The 19193-nt window shown below is 43.2% G+C and overlaps 1 protein-coding gene and 1 pseudogene across 2 annotated transcripts in view; both read left to right on the plus strand.

The window, feature by feature from the left end:
• Positions 1-19193, plus strand: part of stab1 (stabilin 1) — a 64382-nt gene that overhangs the window by 11447 nt on the left and 33742 nt on the right. For both annotated transcript variants that reach the window (XM_089011160.1, XM_089011159.1), the window contains exons 10-42: positions 393-469; positions 552-677; positions 1174-1326; positions 1435-1506; positions 5088-5201; positions 5283-5336; positions 6639-6719; positions 7011-7169; positions 7246-7308; positions 7405-7497; positions 7632-7718; positions 8583-8694; positions 8785-8971; positions 9721-9814; positions 10498-10656; positions 11202-11297; positions 11509-11604; positions 11743-11790; positions 11872-12005; positions 12074-12185; positions 12300-12377; positions 12529-12630; positions 12731-12835; positions 12918-13052; positions 13163-13291; positions 13405-13458; positions 14248-14361; positions 15116-15311; positions 15407-15502; positions 15689-15734; positions 17786-17865; positions 18197-18322; positions 18420-18493. In XM_089011160.1, coding sequence (XP_088867286.1) covers positions 393-469; positions 552-677; positions 1174-1326; positions 1435-1506; positions 5088-5201; positions 5283-5336; positions 6639-6719; positions 7011-7169; positions 7246-7308; positions 7405-7497; positions 7632-7718; positions 8583-8694; positions 8785-8971; positions 9721-9814; positions 10498-10656; positions 11202-11297; positions 11509-11604; positions 11743-11790; positions 11872-12005; positions 12074-12185; positions 12300-12377; positions 12529-12630; positions 12731-12835; positions 12918-13052; positions 13163-13291; positions 13405-13458; positions 14248-14361; positions 15116-15311; positions 15407-15502; positions 15689-15734; positions 17786-17865; positions 18197-18322; positions 18420-18493 — 3452 coding nt within the window. The remainder of the gene's footprint in view (positions 1-392; positions 470-551; positions 678-1173; positions 1327-1434; positions 1507-5087; positions 5202-5282; positions 5337-6638; positions 6720-7010; positions 7170-7245; positions 7309-7404; positions 7498-7631; positions 7719-8582; positions 8695-8784; positions 8972-9720; positions 9815-10497; positions 10657-11201; positions 11298-11508; positions 11605-11742; positions 11791-11871; positions 12006-12073; positions 12186-12299; positions 12378-12528; positions 12631-12730; positions 12836-12917; positions 13053-13162; positions 13292-13404; positions 13459-14247; positions 14362-15115; positions 15312-15406; positions 15503-15688; positions 15735-17785; positions 17866-18196; positions 18323-18419; positions 18494-19193) is intronic.
• LOC148890673 (uncharacterized) lies at positions 2241-4986 on the plus strand (annotated as a pseudogene).

A 19193-nucleotide genomic window follows, 5' to 3' on the forward strand; every position in this document is an offset into this window, starting at 1 on the left:
CAGTGCAGACATCATGAGTTCAAGACCCAGTCCAGCCTCTATGTGTGGGGTTTGCATATTCTCCCCGTACCCGTGTGGGTTTTCTCTGAGTCCTCCGGTTTCCTCCCACATTCCAAAAACATGCATGGCAGGCTAATTGAACACTCCAAATTGTCCCGAGGTATGAGTGTAAATGCGAATGGTGGTTTGTCTCTGGTTACCCTGCGATTGGCTGGCAACCAGTTCTGGGTGTCCCCCGTCTAGTGCCCGAAGATGGCTGGGATAGGCTCCAGCACCCTATTACCCTAAGGAGGAATAGGTGGTCTGGAAAATTAATGGATGGATAACAATCCCACAAAAAACGGCCCATTTTCAAGTGGAACGATTCAATCAATTTCCCTTTTGTGTTTCAGTCAAAGGTTGTCTATCCCTGATGACTCACAACGGACCGTTCACGGCTTTCGTCCCTCAGCTCCGAACGTCTTTGAGCGTACGAGGATCGTACTACGACGCCATTGCTCCGTAGACATGAATATCCATCTTGACGGGGCGCTTATGCTTTGCACTTGCAGTCTGAGAATGAGGAGAAGGTGTGTCGCGATCACCTGATCCTGGGTCAGCATCTCCTGCGGGACATGGCTGACGGCCGACAGTTCAACATGTACGGAGGCGCCAAAATGAAGTGCAAAGACAACAAGGTACCAAGTGAATGGCCAATAAAATGTCACAAAAACTAATATTACATAAAAAAAGATATAATAATTATACAATATAAATATTTAGAATATATTTATATCTCAAACATATTAAAAGCCTTTTATTTAAACCAAATCAGAAAAGAAGCATTGTTTTCCAGAGACAATAAACAAGTAAATAAATAGCTCCTAAATGGTGTCTTTTTAAAATTAAAAAAAATAATAAATGTGTTTTCACCGTTTTTAATTCCTCACCCAATAATAAAAATTTTAAAAATATCTGTCATACCCACCTTTATTTATGTATTTATTTATTTATTTATTTATTTATTTACATATTTACATATTGATTGATTCATTTATTTTTATTTACTTAATCTTCCAAATTGTAGGGTGGACAATTAGCTCATTCTGGGGAACTGAAATTACTCTTGCTTGTCCAATTAAAAAAAAGAGATCATTCTTTGATTTTTGTGTTTGTGCGTTATGTTTTCGGTAGCGTTTCATCATGCTGCATGATCCCACGCGGATGTACACCATCGTCCAGGCCGACCTGCCGGCCGCCAACGGCATCATCCATATCATCGACCGGCCAATCACGGGACCCCCTAAAGACTTGCCTGCTCCTGCTCCTCTTCTTCGTCGAGCGGAGGTCAGTACACACACTCAATATATGCAGCATGTACAGTGATAACAATATGAATAGAATAATAAATTTGTGATGTACGTACCTGTCTTTTTTGTGGCGTGCGGGAGGCAGTTTGCTACAATGAACATCGGGGAGGTTGTGAGACAAGAGCCCGCCTTCAACCGCTTCCTTTCACTTGTTGATGTGAGTCAAATTGATTTTTAACACAAAGGAAAACATTTTTGAGTTGAATTTTTGTATTTGAAAGGCAGTCTGAGAGACAGTATGTACATAAAATAAGGTATATTTTGTGTAGTTTTAAGGCTTAGAAAATTATGTTTTATGGGGACCTTGGAACGGATTATTCTCATTTTAATGGTTTTCTATGGAAAATTAATTTTGGGATACACACTTTTCGCATTACACTCTCTGTCTGGAAAACAATTAAGTTCTTAAGCAAATGTATCACTGTAATCAGTGTAACCTCAGGAAATAAATAGTCCTCTGCTATATATATATATATATATATATATATATATATATATATATATATATATATATATATATATATATATATATATATATATATATATATATATATATATATATACATACAGCTATGCCCTGCCAGTGATCAGATACCCTGCAGGAATCATAAGGTGGCCAAAGGAAGAGATTCAGACCACGAATGTCAAGACTCGAAAGCTCCTCACCATGCATGGAGGGATCCATCCCAAGTCCAGCACCCTGAGACTGTACACAAACCGTAAGGAAGGAGGCCGGGGACTAGTGAGTGTGAGAGCCGCTGTCCAGGATGAAACACAAAGACAGGGCTCCATCGGATGATGTACTCAGAGAATATCTCAGACAATGGGGAACAGAGGATGAGGTGCTGGAAGAGGGACAATCATGGGAGGAAAAGCCCCTCCCTACACGGGATGTACCACCGAACCATAGCAGAAGTGGCTGATCTCAAGAAGTCCTATCAGTGGCTAGAGAGGGCTGGCCTAAAGGACAGCACAGAGGCACTTATCCTGGCTGCTCAAGAGCAGGCCCTGTGCACCAGAGCCATCGAGGCAGGGATATACCACACCAGACAAGACCCAAGGTGTAGGTTGTGCAAAGAGGCACCTGAGACAATCCAACACATAACTGCAGGGTGTAAGATGCTGGCAGGGAAAGCCTACATGGAGCGCCATAACCAGGTGGCTGGCATAGTCTACCGAAACATCTGTGCGGAGTATGGACTGGAAACCCCATGGTCAAAATGGGAAACACCTCCACAGTTGGTAGAGAATGACCGAGGAAAGATCCTGTGGGACTTCCAGATATAGATTGGCAAGATGGCAATTGCTAACCAACCTGATATCGTGGTCATAGATAAAGGGCAGAGGAAAGCTGTTGTAGTGGATGTACCAGTCCAGTGTGATGGAAACATCAGAAAGAAAGAACATGAGAAACTGGAGACAAACCAAGGGCTCAGAGAGGAGCTGGAGAGAGCCTGGAAGGTAAAGGCGACAGTCGTGCCTGTGGTGGTCGGAGCACTCGGGGCAGTGACCCCCAAACTAGACGAGTGGTTGCAACAGATCCTGGGAACAACATCGAAGATCTCGGTTCAGAAAAGCGCAGTGCTGGGAACAGCACGGATACTGCGCAAAACCCTAAAGCTTCCTGGCCTTGTCACGGTTTGCAAGGTGGTGATGGCGGGTGCGGATCCCAAAAAGCAGGCAGGAGGGAGCAGGAGGTTGTTTGACAAATTGTATTAAAATAAAGTCAGCAGGAACAAAATGTAAAACATCAAAATGATCTGAATGGAAAAAATACAAAGTAGAAAAAGAAAACCAAAAGCAAAAGCCCGCCAAGGTTAAACAAACATGTACACGCTGCATGCTGCAACCAAGCAGCAAACAAACAATGAACCGACAACGGATGGTCGTGCCGGGTGTCCTTTTAAGTGACAGTGATGACGACGAGCACCTGCGAGGCTGCCGGCAGGGCTGGCGTCGCTACCCGTTGGTCGCCAATCTGATCGGGACGACCAGCACCTGTGCAGGTGCAGGCGGTGCCGACAGCGCCCCCCGTTGGTCACCAACCAGATCATGACAGTACCCCCCCTTCAAAGGGCTGCTTCCAGAAGTCCCAACAGTCTCCCAAAAGGTCCACTCGCCAGGGAACGGTCGGTGGAGAGGGCAACCGCTGCCTCTCCAGCATACGACGGGCGGCGGCCTGATGGGAACAGGACTCGGCCTGGGGTAGACGAAGACGCGGCACGGATCGTCGTGGGCGTGAGTGCGATCCCTCTCGCACGTTCACGCGACGGCGCATGGCTCTGCGTGGACGTCGAACTGCCAGGCGCAGAATGGCACCCCGTACGGCCGTATGGGACCAGGTCTCGGCCGGACGCCGACGTGGGCGTGAACTGCCCGGCTCCGGGGGAACGAGACCAGTCCAGAGCCGCTCCGGGATCCAGCGGTGAGTGGGGTCTCGGACTGACGTTGACGCGGACGTTGCACGGCTCGTCGTGGATGAGACTCAATTCGTCATGCACGACGACAGCGTGGCTGGACGTGGGCGTGCAATGCCAGTCACCCAGTTTCACCCTGGACGGCCACCTGGAAGGAGGTCTCGGCCGGACGTTTACGTGGACGTTGCGGCTCGTCGAGTGACGCAATTCAAACTCGACGAGGCTTGCGCTAACGTGGACGTAGAATTGCCAGGCACAGGGTGGAAATGAGACGGGTCCGATGTACCTGCGGGATCCGATGGTTGGCCGATTCATTCTGTCACGGTTTGCGAGGTGGTGATGGCGGGTGCGGATCCCAAAAAGCAGGCAGGAGGGAGCAGGAGGTTGTTTGACAAATTGTATTAAAATAAAGTCAGCAGGAACAAAATGTAAAACATCAAAATGATCTGAATGTAAAAAATACGAAGTAGCAAAAGAAGACCAAAAGTAAAAGCCCGCCAAGGTTAAACAAACACGTACACGATGCATGCAGCAACCAAGCAGCAAACAAACAATGAACCGGCACCGGATGATCGTGCCAGGTGTCCTTTTAAGTGTCATTGATTTTAACGACCAGCACCTGCGAGGCTGCCGGCAGGGCTGACGTCGCTACCCGCTGGTCGCCAATCTGATCGGGACGACGAGCACCTGTGCAGGTGCAGGCGGTGCCGACAGCGCCCCCCGTTGGTCGCCAACCAGATCATGACAGGCCTTTAGTAGGACTCGAGCTAAAATGGGGTATGGACACCACCCAATGGGTGAGACATGGTATGTTTGTGTGCGCGCGTGTGCGTGTGCGTGTGTGTGTGCGTGTGTGTGTGTGTGTGTGTGTGTGTGTGTGTGTGTGTGTGTGTGTGTGTGTGTGTGTGTGTGTGTGTGTGCGCGCATGTGTGGTCTCGTTTATATGTGGTTATGGGGACAAACACCTGTTTACACAATCACGTCCTGGGGACCATTTGACGTATGGGGACCAAAAAAACCTGGTCCCCATAAAGAAAACATATAACAAAACATTTCAGAAAGGGTGGTCCCCAGAAGTCTTCTTCTTTTCCTTTCGGCGTTTCCCTTCAAGGGGTCGCCACAGAAAATCAGTGTCTTCCAACTTTAGAGGTTTGATCCACATGTTTGTTTTGGCCAAGCTTTTACGTCCGATGCCCTTCCTGACACAACCCCAGAAATGATGGTAAAAAGTGGTCCCCAGAAAGCATAAAAACGCGTATGTGTGTGCGTGTGTGTGTGTGTGTGTGTGTGTGTGTGTGTGTATATATGTGTGCGTGTGCAGAATTGTGGCGCGATGCTGCCCCTGAACGGCCCGGGCCCTCTGACTGTCTTCATCCCCAGTAACCAGGCCGTGGACGCCGCCAGAGATGGCAGCATCCTTTACATGATTAATGACGTGCGTACTAGCGGTAAAAAAAAAAAGAAAATCTACAACAGAAGTAAGCTCACTCACAATCTGCTTTTGTTTGCTCTTCAGGCCAAACATAAACTTCAAGAACTTCTCCGCAACCACATTTATTCAAAGGGCACCGTAAGGAGACATACACACACTCGCGTGTTGATATTCATACAATGTCACATTTTTACATCTGAAAAACAAAGCACAAAAATATGACATTGCGATCACAATATTTTTTTAGAACAAGCACATTTTTAATTGGTTGTTGTTTGCTGTTGTTCACGTGTCTTGATTTCACCTTCAGTTTATTTATTTATGAAGATTAAATAGTGAAAAATTTCTTCCGGGTGGATACAGACGCTCCCCTACTTACAAACATTCAAGTTACGCACAACAGTACATAAGAACATTTATGTAGTAACATATGTAGTGATAAAAAGGTTTCTTCAGCCGTCATCTGTACTTCTTATCTTCGCTTCTTATCCAAGAGGCTTCGTCAGCGAACTACAAGCTTTTGCTGGTAGTTTTGGCCCTATATATATATATATATATATATATATATATATATATATATATATATATATATATATATATATATATATATATATATATATATATATATATATATATATATATATATATATATATATATATCCCTACTGTCCGAATAGGGCCGAAAAACTACCAGCAAAAGATCTTAGTTAGCTGACGAAGCCCCTTGGTGAAGAAGCGAAACGTCCGACACCTTCAAAGAAGTACAGATGACACTGAAGAATCCTTTTCATCGACGGTCCACTCCTGTACGACTGAGATCTTACACAGACGTAACATATGTAGTATTCTCTCCAGTTGTACATGTACATCTCTTTATAGAGCATGTATTATATTACATGTTTATTTTTCAGTACAAACCAATAGAGGTTACTTATACAAACCTTAAACATACTTGTATAAACCTTAAACATACTTATAACTGGCTATCTATTAGTTATACAGCTATCTAGCTTCCTAGCTAGTTGTCTATCTATTAGTTATCTATAAGCTAGCTAGCTATCTATTTGAGTTACTTCCGGGTTGAGTGAACGCTCGCGTGTGTGGCTGCCGCAGCTCCCGCAGAGAAAAACTTAGCCTGTGACTGAAAAGTGACTTTGAGAGTTTTAAAAGACGCTTATAAATTACATGTATTATTATTATAACATACATTCCATACAAAAATGAGTGCTGAAGCAACTTCCGAACAAATTCACATTACGAACGACTGTTCGGAACACATCTCCATCATAAGTTGGGGAGTGTCTGTATATTTTTTCCATGCTTTAGCTCTATATATTTTCTCAAATAAATTAGTCTTCATTTTATTTCTCCCGAAACAATTTTTAATATCTAATTTCTAAAATTTGTAATTGTTTTTTTTCATCATTATTGTGTCCATAGTTGACGTCCGATGACCTCATGTCTCTTCCTCATATTGAGACGACGGCCAACCAGCTGCTGACCATCTCCACGTCCTTTGAGGTGAGCCCGTCTCTGATTGGCTGCTTTTGTGGGGTGCCCAGATCACCTGAGCCGTCATTAGTTTGGGTGACGTGCACAACGAACGGTTTGTAAGAGTCAGGAAGCCCTTTTAGAACCATGGCTATCTGAAGTGCATCACTAATATGCTCGTCTGCTCTCCTTAATGAGGTGAATATAGTCTCTGCTCCGATAACATAGTCCGTGACTGGCTCATAGCTGCCTTTTCGGAGTGAGGAAAGTTCACATATAAACTCACCTCACACCCCCGCGTCCACCCCTACTTGACCTTAGGGCGACATCCTGCTGGGCGGCAAGGGCGTGCGCGTGGTGTCACCCAACAACCGAGTGTTCAACGGCATCATCCACTTGATTGACGGTCTCCTCTACCCGTCCACCATCCTGCCCATCATGCCGCACAGATGTGACGACGTCAAAAGCAAAATCACACAAGTCAGGACCTATTCATCAAAATACACAACATTGTGAGTGTACACAGAGCCAAAAACACTCCTTTGTGTTCCATCAGGGTCCGTGTGTTCACTGCAGTTACCTGTATGAGACTTCCTGTCCGGTTGGCAGCACAGAACTGGTAAAAAAAAATCCATCCATCCATCCATCCATCCATCCATCCATCCATCCATCCATCCATCCATCCATCCATCCAACCAAATGCCATGTTGTTCAGGACACTCACTTGATTGGCTGCGACTACACGCCGTCTCCTCTGCATCGGTCGCCGAGCAAAGGCTGCGCCAAGAACTGCAACGTGACCACAAGGGTCAGGCCGTAGTAATTTCTTTTCTTTTCAAAATACTTCCAAGGGACTGTAGATATTCATCAAGTGTTTTTGTTCTCTTACGAAATGAATACATGCAATGAAAAGGAAGTATACTTTGTTGTGTTTCACATCAGACGGCCGAGTGCTGCAAAGGTTTTTTCGGGCCCGACTGCAAGCCGTGCATCGGTGGCTTTCAGCATCCCTGTTACGACAAAGGAATGGTCAGCAACAACTCACTTCACTATTCTTTCTGTTAGTTGCGATATCACCTTTATTTCTTTTTCTTTGATTGTAATTTCTAGTCTTGGGATATTTTTTTTTAATTCTGCATTTCATTTTTTTAATATTTAGATTTTTTATTACATTTTAAAAAATCGGATTGTTTTTAATTATTGTTGTTTTAGTCATTTTCTGCATTATTTTGCGTGTATTTTATTTTTATTTTCACTATTTTGAGTCTTATTATTATTTGTCTTTTTTTTGACTGATGTTTTTTTAAACCGTTTTAACTGGAGATGCCGGCAGACTCAACTACGCCGAGCACAAATATTTATTGTCACAATTTTTTTTGCCCAAAGCTTTGGCAGACATTCCTGGCAAATCCTTCTAATTTATTCAATAAGTCCCCTTTCCTGTGTTATGGTAAATTAGCCCCACCAATGTATTACTTCACGCAACAAATGAAATAAGTATAATTTTATCAAATAATTGTTGGAGTGACTGATTCTAGAAAAAAATAATTTTGACAACCATAATTTTAAAGCTTTTGAATTTAAATATAACTTTATTCACTTTTTGTATTTTTGTAATACTGTACTTTTTAAAATCAATATTTTGAAAATATTTCATTTTTCAATTATTTTCTCATTTTTGTTTTTTTAATTGTTTTATTATTATCTGTACATATGTACAGTATTGACTTTCTCCACTCTTTTTGTGTCCTTGAGTTTTGAAAGGCACTTATAAATGAAATGTATTATTATTATTATTATTATTATTATTATTATTATTATTATTATTATTATTATTATTACGCATTTATACTTGTCACTGGCGCCATGACCTACGTTTTTGTTTTTTTATAGTGCTTTGACGGTATCCGCGGGAACGGCTCTTGCAGCTGTCAATCACCCTTTGAGGGCGTGGCCTGCCACATCTGCTCTGACCCGTCCAAACACGGAGAGTACTGCGATGAAGGTGACCTGTGCTCCTCCACTGGTCGAGGCCGGCCGTCGGCCACCGACGCCACATAAGCTTTTCGTGTGTCGTTTATGTGTGCCCCGGCAGAATGTCACTGCCTCCACGGCATATGCGACAACAGACCAGGTAGCGGAGGCGTGTGTCGACGAGGCTCGTGTCTGGAAGGTTTCTCCGGGGAGCGTTGCGATAAAGCGGCCACGCTGTGTAACGCCGACGGCTTGATGGAGCACTGTCACATCAACGCGTACTGCACGCACAACGGCCTGGAAATCACGTGAGATTGACTCGCTCGTGAGGACCAAAATCTCCATTACCACCGTCAATCACACGGGGCAGTGTTGAGCTCCAGACTGTTGTGTGCAGTCGGAGGGGAGGGAAAAGTCTTCAGGAAATTACAGTCAATTAAAAGTTCCTTTTTCTTTTTTTGCCCCAAAATGATAATTTTTGGCCCCCTCAAATATCCCACGCTTTTGGAGGATTCGGTTTGGTGAGAATCGTTTCATTTAATCAAGAAAAAAGTTTTTTTTTCATGAATAAGCGTTTTTTTTACATTTTTTTTTGGTCTTTTTTAACCCAAGTATCATTATAATAAAGAGAATTGTTTTATATTGTTGGAGATTTTAAACGGTTTTTTTGGCAGGGGTGGATTTTACTGGGAGAAAAATTATGACAAAAACAGTTGAGTTTTTTTGGCACAAAAGTAACATTTCGCCTCCAAGGATGATGATATTTATTTTCAAGCAAAACAAACAAACAAACAACCCAAAAAAAACAGTTAAGTTACTTTTTTTCAGAAAAAAACAACAACAAAATAGAATAGTTAAATTACATTATTTTCAGGATACAACAATGTTGAAATAATGTTACTACAGTCTTTTTTTTTTTCAGGAAAAAAATGCTGCTGTATTTTACAGTAATTTGACATAAAAAAATCAAATCTAACTCGTTTTCGTAAAGTGTGCAACTTTTTTTGCATCATTCCCTAAGTACTGAGGTGCTAAATTCTTTTAATATGGCCGCCAGGTGTGTCTGTCGGGACGGCTATGAGGGCGACGGCCACTCATGCACGGCCATCAACCGCTGTCTGAAGAGCAACAGAGGAGGCTGCCACACCAACGTAAGAGTTCGCTACAACATTCTCCCAAAACTGTCTGGAAGTTTTCTTTCTTGTGACTAATCCAGTTATGAATATGATTCAAATAGTTCTGAAGAGGAAAGCATACATGTTTGCAATCAATTAAAGAATTTATTCCGGTCATTTTGATGCATCTGGAGAGAAATGTAGTGACTCTTTAGTACTCACAGTACCCACTGTACTACACTACACTGTCGAAGTCTTGATGCAACACACAACGATTCACCATTGCGTTATTTGTGTTTTCCTTTCGCCATCAACACGGATCAACACAAAGTTTTCAGACCAAACAAAGTACCGCAAAATGCATTGACGCCATGAAAGGACTGCTACAATGTGCCCTTTCTCGATGAGGGGCGTTCCTTCCGTGACGTGACATGAGGACTCGTCACCAACTCAAAAACAAGACTTCCGGAATATTCAGCGCGAGTCTTAAAACGTAAAATATAGTTATATGTGGTGGAATCTTTGTAAAATACGCTCAGTAGAAGTCATTTGAAGCCATTTTACAAATTATGGACACAACTTGTCCGGAGACGTCGGTTGTCCTTTAAATGACATCATAAAAACAACTCAGCAATACCTTTCATTTGACATATGGCTCCACATATACTGTTTTTATATTAGTATTTTTTGTGGGGTGGGGTGTGTGTCGCTTTTGGCAGGCCGAGTGTGTGTATGTGTCTCCGGGCAATGTCTCGTGCGTGTGCGTGGAAGGTTGGACGGGTGACGGGCGCGTATGCGTGGAGGTCAACAACTGCCAGACAGACGCGCGAGGAGGCTGCAGCCCAAACGCAGACTGCAACCACATTGGACCGGGACAGGTTAGAACTTAACTCATTCGCTGCCATTCCCAAATTTATTTGGGAATTGAAAAGGGGGACGTGGAGCGCCATTACCGAATTTGTTCGTGTTTTGTTTTTTTTCGCGCAGTGTGCCGATAAAGCACTGAGTTTTGTCCACTGGACTGAATGTTTATGTAGTCCGAAAACTCAATATTCTGTGGGTGCTGCAATTTGAGTGAAAATGACAAAAACCCTGGCACTGGAGTGGACAAATATTTGCACATCTTCTGGCAGTGAATGAGTTAATATAGTGGGGGAGTGCCGGTGGGTTGGGGATAATTGTTCCAATTGTTCCATATAGATGACATCTAAATGTACTGTATATATATTTTCCCATTTTGCATTTTTCATAAAAATGACCCTTCTCACTGACATTAGAAAAATTACTTCAGATAGATAGATAGATAGATAGATAGATAGATAGATAGATAGATAGATAGATAGATAGATAGATAGATAGATTTTTTTTTTAATGAATGAAGATATGTACCTGTTCACATTTGGGTGTGTCTATTCTCCCGCAGAGCGAATGCGTATGCAAAACAGGTTACATGGGGAACGGTGTGGATTGTGAACTCGTTAATCCCTGCTTCAATAAAAATGGAGGCTGCCATGACCTGGTAAATGATTCAACACACCACACCGCTTGTGTTGACACGCGTATCTGGAATGCCCACGTCAAGGCAATTTCCATTGACATCTGACTCAAACGTGATTTGCTACAGATGACATTTCACTTCCCACCATCTCTGACAAAATTTAACTTATTTTGAACCCGTGTGACGACATATCTGAGTCCCGAAATTTGACATATGACAAATGTATCTTCAGGCCAGGTGTGAGGTGACGAAGGACGGCAACAACACGTGCACGTGTCCCGACGGCTACCAAGGGGACGGGATCATATGCTATGGAACCTTAATGGAGGTCAAAACCCCCATTTCATGACATAGTGATTAACTCTCTGCATACTTACACAAGTGTTGGAACTATTGAACGTTGTAACATGTGAAACAACACCCGGAAATAGCGATTGTGTGGACCTTTATGTCTTTCTTCATGTAGGAGCTGGACATGAACCCAACACTGAACAGCTTGTACTTCATGATCCATGTGGGTAAACGCTGTCGCACTAGCACATCTTGGGCAAAATCTTTCACGCATTCTACCTCATTTATGCTTGTGAATTCACAGAGATACTCTCAAGTTGCCGAGGACTTGAGCGGTAACCTGACCGTTCTGGTCCCAACCAGAACGGTTCTCCGGAACATGAGTGATGCTGATGTCACATTCTGGAACACAAGACACCACCTCCCTCACATGCTGAGGTAGGTCAGCTCATTCGCACGCACACAATGACCGATTGACAACTTCCTGTGGGACTTCCTGTTTCCAGGGCTCACTTCCTGCCAGGGATTTATTCCATGGAAGACATGGAAGGGATGATTGGCCGTAAGCTGCCCTCCATGGACACGCTCACCCAATGGGAGATCACTAATAGCAGCAAGGTCACCATCATTTTTATTGTCACCGTGATACAACTTCCAATGTTTGTGTTTGGAATGTTGGCTCCGCCTCTCCTGTCGCGGGCCGTATTCAAATGTGCTACGGTGTGATTGCAGGGAATTCTCGTTGGCGGCGCCGCCATCATCACCCGGAACCAACCAGCCATTAACGGCTACCTGCACGTGATTGACAAGGTAATACGGCCTAATTTAGCGCTTTGCGGTGTATTTCAAGCTAACATGCTAACGGCTCATCGAGGGCGTTGCAGCAAGAATGCAAGTGAGGCGGGGTCAAAAGCTTTGGTGTGCCGACTGCAGTGACATAGATGGGTGCGTGTGTTTTCAGGTTTTGTTCCCGTCCCGTTCGGACCTCCCACCCGAGCCCCCCATCTTGACGGCCTTCCTGGAGTCATCGCCTAACTTCAGTCTGTTCCGTCAGTACGCTCTGGTAGGTGACGCAACAGGGCTGCTTTCCTCTGTGTGTGTCTGTGATTGTGCATGTGTTTTTCATGGCCATTCCCGGACTTTGCGTCCATTCTCGTCGTCAGATGTACAACCTTTCCGAGGAAATCAAACAGCTGGATTTCACCCTTCTGCTGCCCACCGATGACGCCATCCGCCAGTACCTCAGCAACAGCAACTCCACCCGGCTGGTAGGTCGCCCGCCATGCTTTGGAGGGAAGAAAAAAAATTGCTGAAGTGGCATGAAAATTGATGATGCGCTACCATCCGCAGGACGCCGACGTGTTCAAGTATCATGTGATTCTCAGACAGCTGCTTTTTCCCGATCGTCTGTACGACGGCATGCTCAAGAGCACGCTGCTGGGTGCCGACTACCAGGTCCAGTTCCATTTGGACTCCAACAACAGGGTAACAAAACAAAAAACAAAAACAAAAGGAAACCTTCAGTGAGTTCCTTCCTTGGACTTTCTTGTTGTCTCCACCCCGGTTCATCTTCTCGTTGTTTCTTCCCCCTTCAGACGTTGGTGAACGATGTGCCACTAGACGGCACCTTCTCCGAGACGCAATACGGCATCGTGATGGTCCTCCCCCGCGTCCTCACCGTGCGCCGCAACAGATGCACCCAGGAGATCACGGTGCAAGTCAACGTAAGCGGCAACCTGTAAACACTTGGCCTGGACTCGGGTTCAGTCAGTGATGGTTAGCGCGTCGACTTTGGCTTGTCACAGTGTTTTCCCTCCATGTGGTTGGACTTCATTAGGGTCGGTGTTCCGCCTGTGACGGAGCCCCCCGCTGCCAAAACAGATATCAGCCGGTGAGTCTCTCAATTGAGGATCACAATCAAAATGAAAAACATCTTTATTAGCCATTGGTGTAAAAAACAGTGATTTATTCCCCCTCCCCCCCACGGTCGTTTTAGACGTATTAGAATCGTAGGAACAAGCAACCTAAAAATAAATAAATAAATAAATAAATAAATAAATAAATAAATAAATAAATAGATGAATAAATAAATAAATAAATAACAAAACACAGACATAAATAAAGGAATAAATGAATAAATAAATGAATACATGAGTAAAAGACATAAGAAATTGATAAATAAATGAATAAATAAATGAATACATAAATAAATAACCAAATTAATATAGAAATAAAGAATAAAATAAATACATGAATAAACAGTCACAAATAAACAAACAAATAAATAAATAAATAAATACATACATACATACATACATACATACATACATACATACATACATACATACATACCGAAATATATACATGAATAGATAAACAAAGAAATAACCAAGCACACATAAATAAATGAATAAATAAATGAATACACGGGTAAATAACTAACTAACTAGATACATAAATAATAAATGAATACACGAGTAAATAACCAAATAAATAGATTAATAAATCATAAAATAAACACATGAATAAATACATAAATAAATAAATAAATACATACATACATACAATGAATGAATGGACAGATAAAAATGAATAAATAAATAAAATAAAAATCATTTCAGACATGACGCATGAGTACAAGAAAATATTTTTGTGTCCGTGTGTCTTTGCTCTACCTCAGATCGCAATGGAGTTCCCGCAGAACATGAAACCCAACTGTCGATACAGAAAGCGTGTGGGGACCCGCCGGAAGTTCGTGCTCGGCTGCGTGATAAAATGTTTGCAGATTGCTAAGGTAGCTGGCCCTTTTCAATGCTAGGAGCTAGCATACATCTTATCTGAAGCATCTTATGATGCCTTGTGCGATGGGGCACATACATTCCTCCCATCAAATGGCATGCTAAGATCGCAAACTGACAACAAAACATATGCTCGGACAGCTCGATTAGGATTTTGCGTCATGCCTGGAGTTTTGTGGAGCATTTCACATGAAAAAGGTACAAACGCTAACATGCTAACACATAGCAACAGTTTAGGAATGTATATCATAATGCCACTTATGAGAACTGATTGAATGCTAACATGTTAGCCATTGAATGCTCACATGTTAACATTCCATCGAATGCTAACTTAAGATAGCTTGATTGATGGCTAATGCTTTGGATTGGATCAACCTTTATTAGTCTCACAGTGGAGAAATTTACATTTCACAGCAGCAAAGCTATGAAAGTAAGAGGTAAGGAAAGGAAGAAGTTGAAAAACAAAATACTGGAGCTGCTCGTAAGGCAGACACTCATGCGGCGCCATCTTGAAGTAAAAAGAACAAAAAACCAAATAACAAATAATATGACAACACAAAGATCAATCTTAAGCACTTTCTGCACCCTCTTTGTTGCATGAAGTAGTTCTAGATGAAAGAGGAGAGGATCGAAGCGTCCTTTTCACCGGTGGATCAGAGACATCATGTTGGAATATGAATGTCTGCTACGAGCTTAGCATTGACATGGCTGTGTTTGTGACTCTGAGGCCTTCCGATGTGTCCCCCACAGCATCAGTCATGTTGCCCCGGTTACTACGGTTCAGAGTGCTTCAAATGCCCCGGAGATGTTGGCACCTGGTGTTCCAACCACGGGCAGTGTCAGGACGGTCTCCGCGGCAACGGGGAGTGCCGATGTTACGAGGGCTTCCATGGCACCGCCTGCGAGGACTGCGAGCCGGGCCGCTACGGCATCAACTGCACTTCTAGTAAGACGCACGCACACATACACATACACACACACGCACTCTCTCTGCGTTTTTGAGTGCAACGCTTGCTTCCATGTGTGTGTGTGTGTCCTCAGAGTGCACGTGTGACCACGGAAAATGTGACGACGGCTTGTCAGGAAGCGGCAAGTGTGCATGTCACAAAGGCTGGAAGGGAGCATCGTGCTCCATTGGTGAGAAATGCATGTGCGCTCACACACGGCTATATCCAACATAGTAAGAAAAATAAACTCTCTTTGTGTGTGTGTGCGTGTGTGTGTGTGTGTGTGTGTGTGTGTGTGTGTGTGTGTGTGTGTGTGTGTGTGTGTGTGTGTGTGTGCGCGCGCGTGTGCGTGTGTGTGTGTGTGTGTGTGTGACAGAGATCAAGGATGACGCCTGCGGTGGAGTTTGTGATGAGAACGCCAAGTAGGTTCTATTGATGTGTGTGTGTGTGTGTGTGTGTGTGTGTGTGTGTGTGTGTGTGTGTGTGTGTGTGTGTGTGTGTGTGTGTGTGTGTGTGTGTGTGTGTGTGTGTGTTTGTTTACTGCCATTTTGATATTTCCGGTCAGTGGAAAAATGTTGATTAAAAAAAATAATAATAATCTTCTTCTTCTTCTTTTTCTTTTCCTTTGGGCTTTTCCCTTCAGGGGTTGCCACATCGAATCAGTGTCCTCCATCTAACCCGGTTTTGTGCGTCCTCTTCTCTCACACCAGCTACCTTCATGTCCTCTATGACCACATCCATAAACCTCCTCTTCGATCTTCTTCTCGGTCTCCTGCCTGGCAGTTCATTCCTGATCTTATCCAACCTGGTCACTCCCAAAGAAAACCTCAACATCTTCATCTCTGCTACCTGCAGCTCTGCTTCCTGTCTTTTCTTGAGCGGCACTGTCTCCAGTCCAAACATCATGGCTGGTCTCACCACCGTTTTATACACTTTTCCTTTCATCCTAGCTGAAACCCTTCCATCACACATCACACCTGACATTTTTCTCCAGCCTGCCTGGACACGCTTCTTCACCTCTTTTCCACACTCTCCATTGAAAAAATATAACATCTATCTACTACTACTACTACTACTACTACTAGTACTAGTACTACTACTACTACTACTAGTACTACACCTAGTACTACTGCTACTACTACTACTACTACTACTACTACTACTACTACTACTACTAATAATAATAATAATAATGCTAATGCTAATGCTAATGCTAATGATAATGATAACAATAAACAACGACTGGTAGCGCAGTTGTATCGAAAAGTCTAAATGATATTCAGTAATACCTCAGCTTACAAACTTCATCGGTTCCCAGGAAGTGTGTATAAGGCGAAAGGTTCGTCTGCCAAACATTTATTTCCCATAAGAAACCATTAAAAATGAGAATAATCCGTTTCCCATAGGTCCCCATAAAACATAATGTTTGACTAAATAAGCCTTAAAACTACACAAAATCTCCCTTATTTTATGTATAATGAATGAAAGAATGAAAAAGAAATAACCAGTACAGTATAATAAAGTCATTTTATTTACCTTTGTGATGGTAGTTGCCAAAGGAGGGTAGCAATGGTCGACTTAGCGTAATGGTACTGGTCCAGCTAAGTCACACAAATGCACACCTCGTTCGTGTTTCGTGTTCTTCTGCTCGACCGTAATTTTCTTTTATGTCCTCTTTGGCTTAACACTAGCCTGTTGCGGGGTCTTTTTCGGTCCCATAATAGCAAAAGTATCCTCAATAATAAACCACGTCCGCACTCAAAGAAATGGAGAGGGGGGCAAACAACCCCTCGTTTGTCTTTTTCCATTATCTCCTTTTTCTGCTCGATCGTAATTTTCTTTTGTGTCCTCTTCGGCTTAACAGTAACCTGTGGTGGGGTCTTTTTAATAATAATAATAATAATAATAATAATAATAATAATAATAATAATAATAATAATAATACCTTTCATTTCGAAGCGCCTTTCAAAACTCTCAAGGTCACTTTACAGTCACAGGATCAGTTTGTCTGTGGGTGAGCAGCGGCAGCCACACGCGCCAGTGTTCACTCAACCCGGAAGTTACTCAATTAGATAGAAAGCTAGCTAGTTAGCCAACAGATAGCTAATAGCTATATAACTGGTGAGCCAGCTATATCACTATATTGCTATATAGCTAATAGCTAGATAGCTGGCCATTATCATTGTTCACATGTTTGGTACAAGCAAATGGCACCTGGAACCGGCGCCATTTAGGTCCCATAATAGCAAAAGTACTCCACTCGATAATACACCACGTCTGCACTCAAAGAAAGGTGGTGTGGTTTGGTTCGTCCGCCGAAACCTAGTTCGTATGCCAAGATAATGAAGACGAAGATGATGATGATGATGATGATGATGATGATGATGATGATGATGATGATGATGATGATGATGATGATGATGATGATGATGATGGAGGGGGGAATTTTTCCAAATGCTGCCCATCGTTGCAGCTGCATCACGGGACCGCAAGAAAGCGCCCCTGCCTGCGTGTGCGTCGCCGGTTACAAGGGCAACGGCACCGTCTGCAAAGGTAACGAACGCTTCTACTACTTCTCCTTGCACTACTTCTCCTTGTACTACTTCTACTTGTACTACTACTTCAATTACTTTGACCTATTTTGGCTGAAATTACTTGCGATACTTTTACAACTTTTATTCATCCAATTCGTCTCATTTGTTTCACAATCTGGACTGCTACTTCTACTTCTTTTGACTATCTACTTCTGCTACTTCCTTTTATTTTCTTCTTTTACAACTTCCACGACATTCGCCACCTTTTCAATGTCTTCTACTTCTTCTTTCCTCTTCTTCTGCCAGTACTGCTTGTCTGTCTTTCACTCATGAGCGTGCGCGTCCCTCAGAGGTGGAGCTGTGCAGCCTTTCCAACGGCGGCTGCTCGCCATTCGCCACCTGCGCCAAAGTGTCGGCGGGCGTGCGTACCTGCACCTGCAACACCGCCTACACGGGTGACGGCGTGGTCTGCCTGGGTAAGTGATGATGACGCTCGGGGTCACGTGACGAGCCTCAAATGCACGCTAACCTTTACGGGTTCAACTTTGTTTGACCGTGTGTGACCTTTTTCAGAGGTGGACGGCTGCCTTGTCAATAACGGAGGCTGCCACAAGTCGGCCGACTGCATCAGAACAGGAGCAGACACCGTAAGATCGCTCGCAGCTTATTTTGATGATGTAATGTCTCAGTGGGGCGATTTTACCAGTCAATCAGTGACAATAATAATAATAATAATAATAATAATAATAATAATAATAATAATAATAATAATACATTTCATTTCTAAGCGCCTTTCAAAACTCTCAAGGTCACTTTACAGTCACAGGATCAGTTTTTCTGTGGGTGAGCAGCGGCAGCCACACGCGCCAGTGTTCACTCAACCCGGAAGTTACTCAATTAGATAGAAAGCGAGCTAGCTAGCTAATAAATAGCTAACAGATAGCTAACTAGAAAGCTAGCCAGCTATATAGCTAACAGATATACAGCTAGATAGCTAGCAAGTCAGACATATAGCTAGCTAACCAGCTAATAAATAGCAAATAGCTAGCTAGCTTTTAGTCCTTTTCATCCAAACGTCAAGTAGACTCAGTAACCTAGCTAGCTAGAAGGCTAGCCAGCTACATAGCTAACAGAAATACAGATAGACAGCTTGCTAGCCAGACAGAAAGCTAGCTATCTTTTAGTCCTTTTCATCCAAACGTCAAGTAGACTCGGTGACCTAGCTAGCTAGAAGGCTAGCCAGCTACATAGTTAACAGAAATACAGATAGACAGCTTGCTAGCCAGACAGAAAGCTAGCTATCTTTTAGTCCTTTTCATCCAAACGTCAAGTAGACTCGATGACCTA

This window comes from Hippocampus bargibanti, linkage group LG12 (assembly GCF_051943395.1).
Source record: "Hippocampus bargibanti isolate YZ-2025 linkage group LG12, ASM5194339v1, whole genome shotgun sequence".
In the NCBI taxonomy this organism is placed as follows: domain Eukaryota; kingdom Metazoa; phylum Chordata; class Actinopteri; order Syngnathiformes; family Syngnathidae; genus Hippocampus; species Hippocampus bargibanti.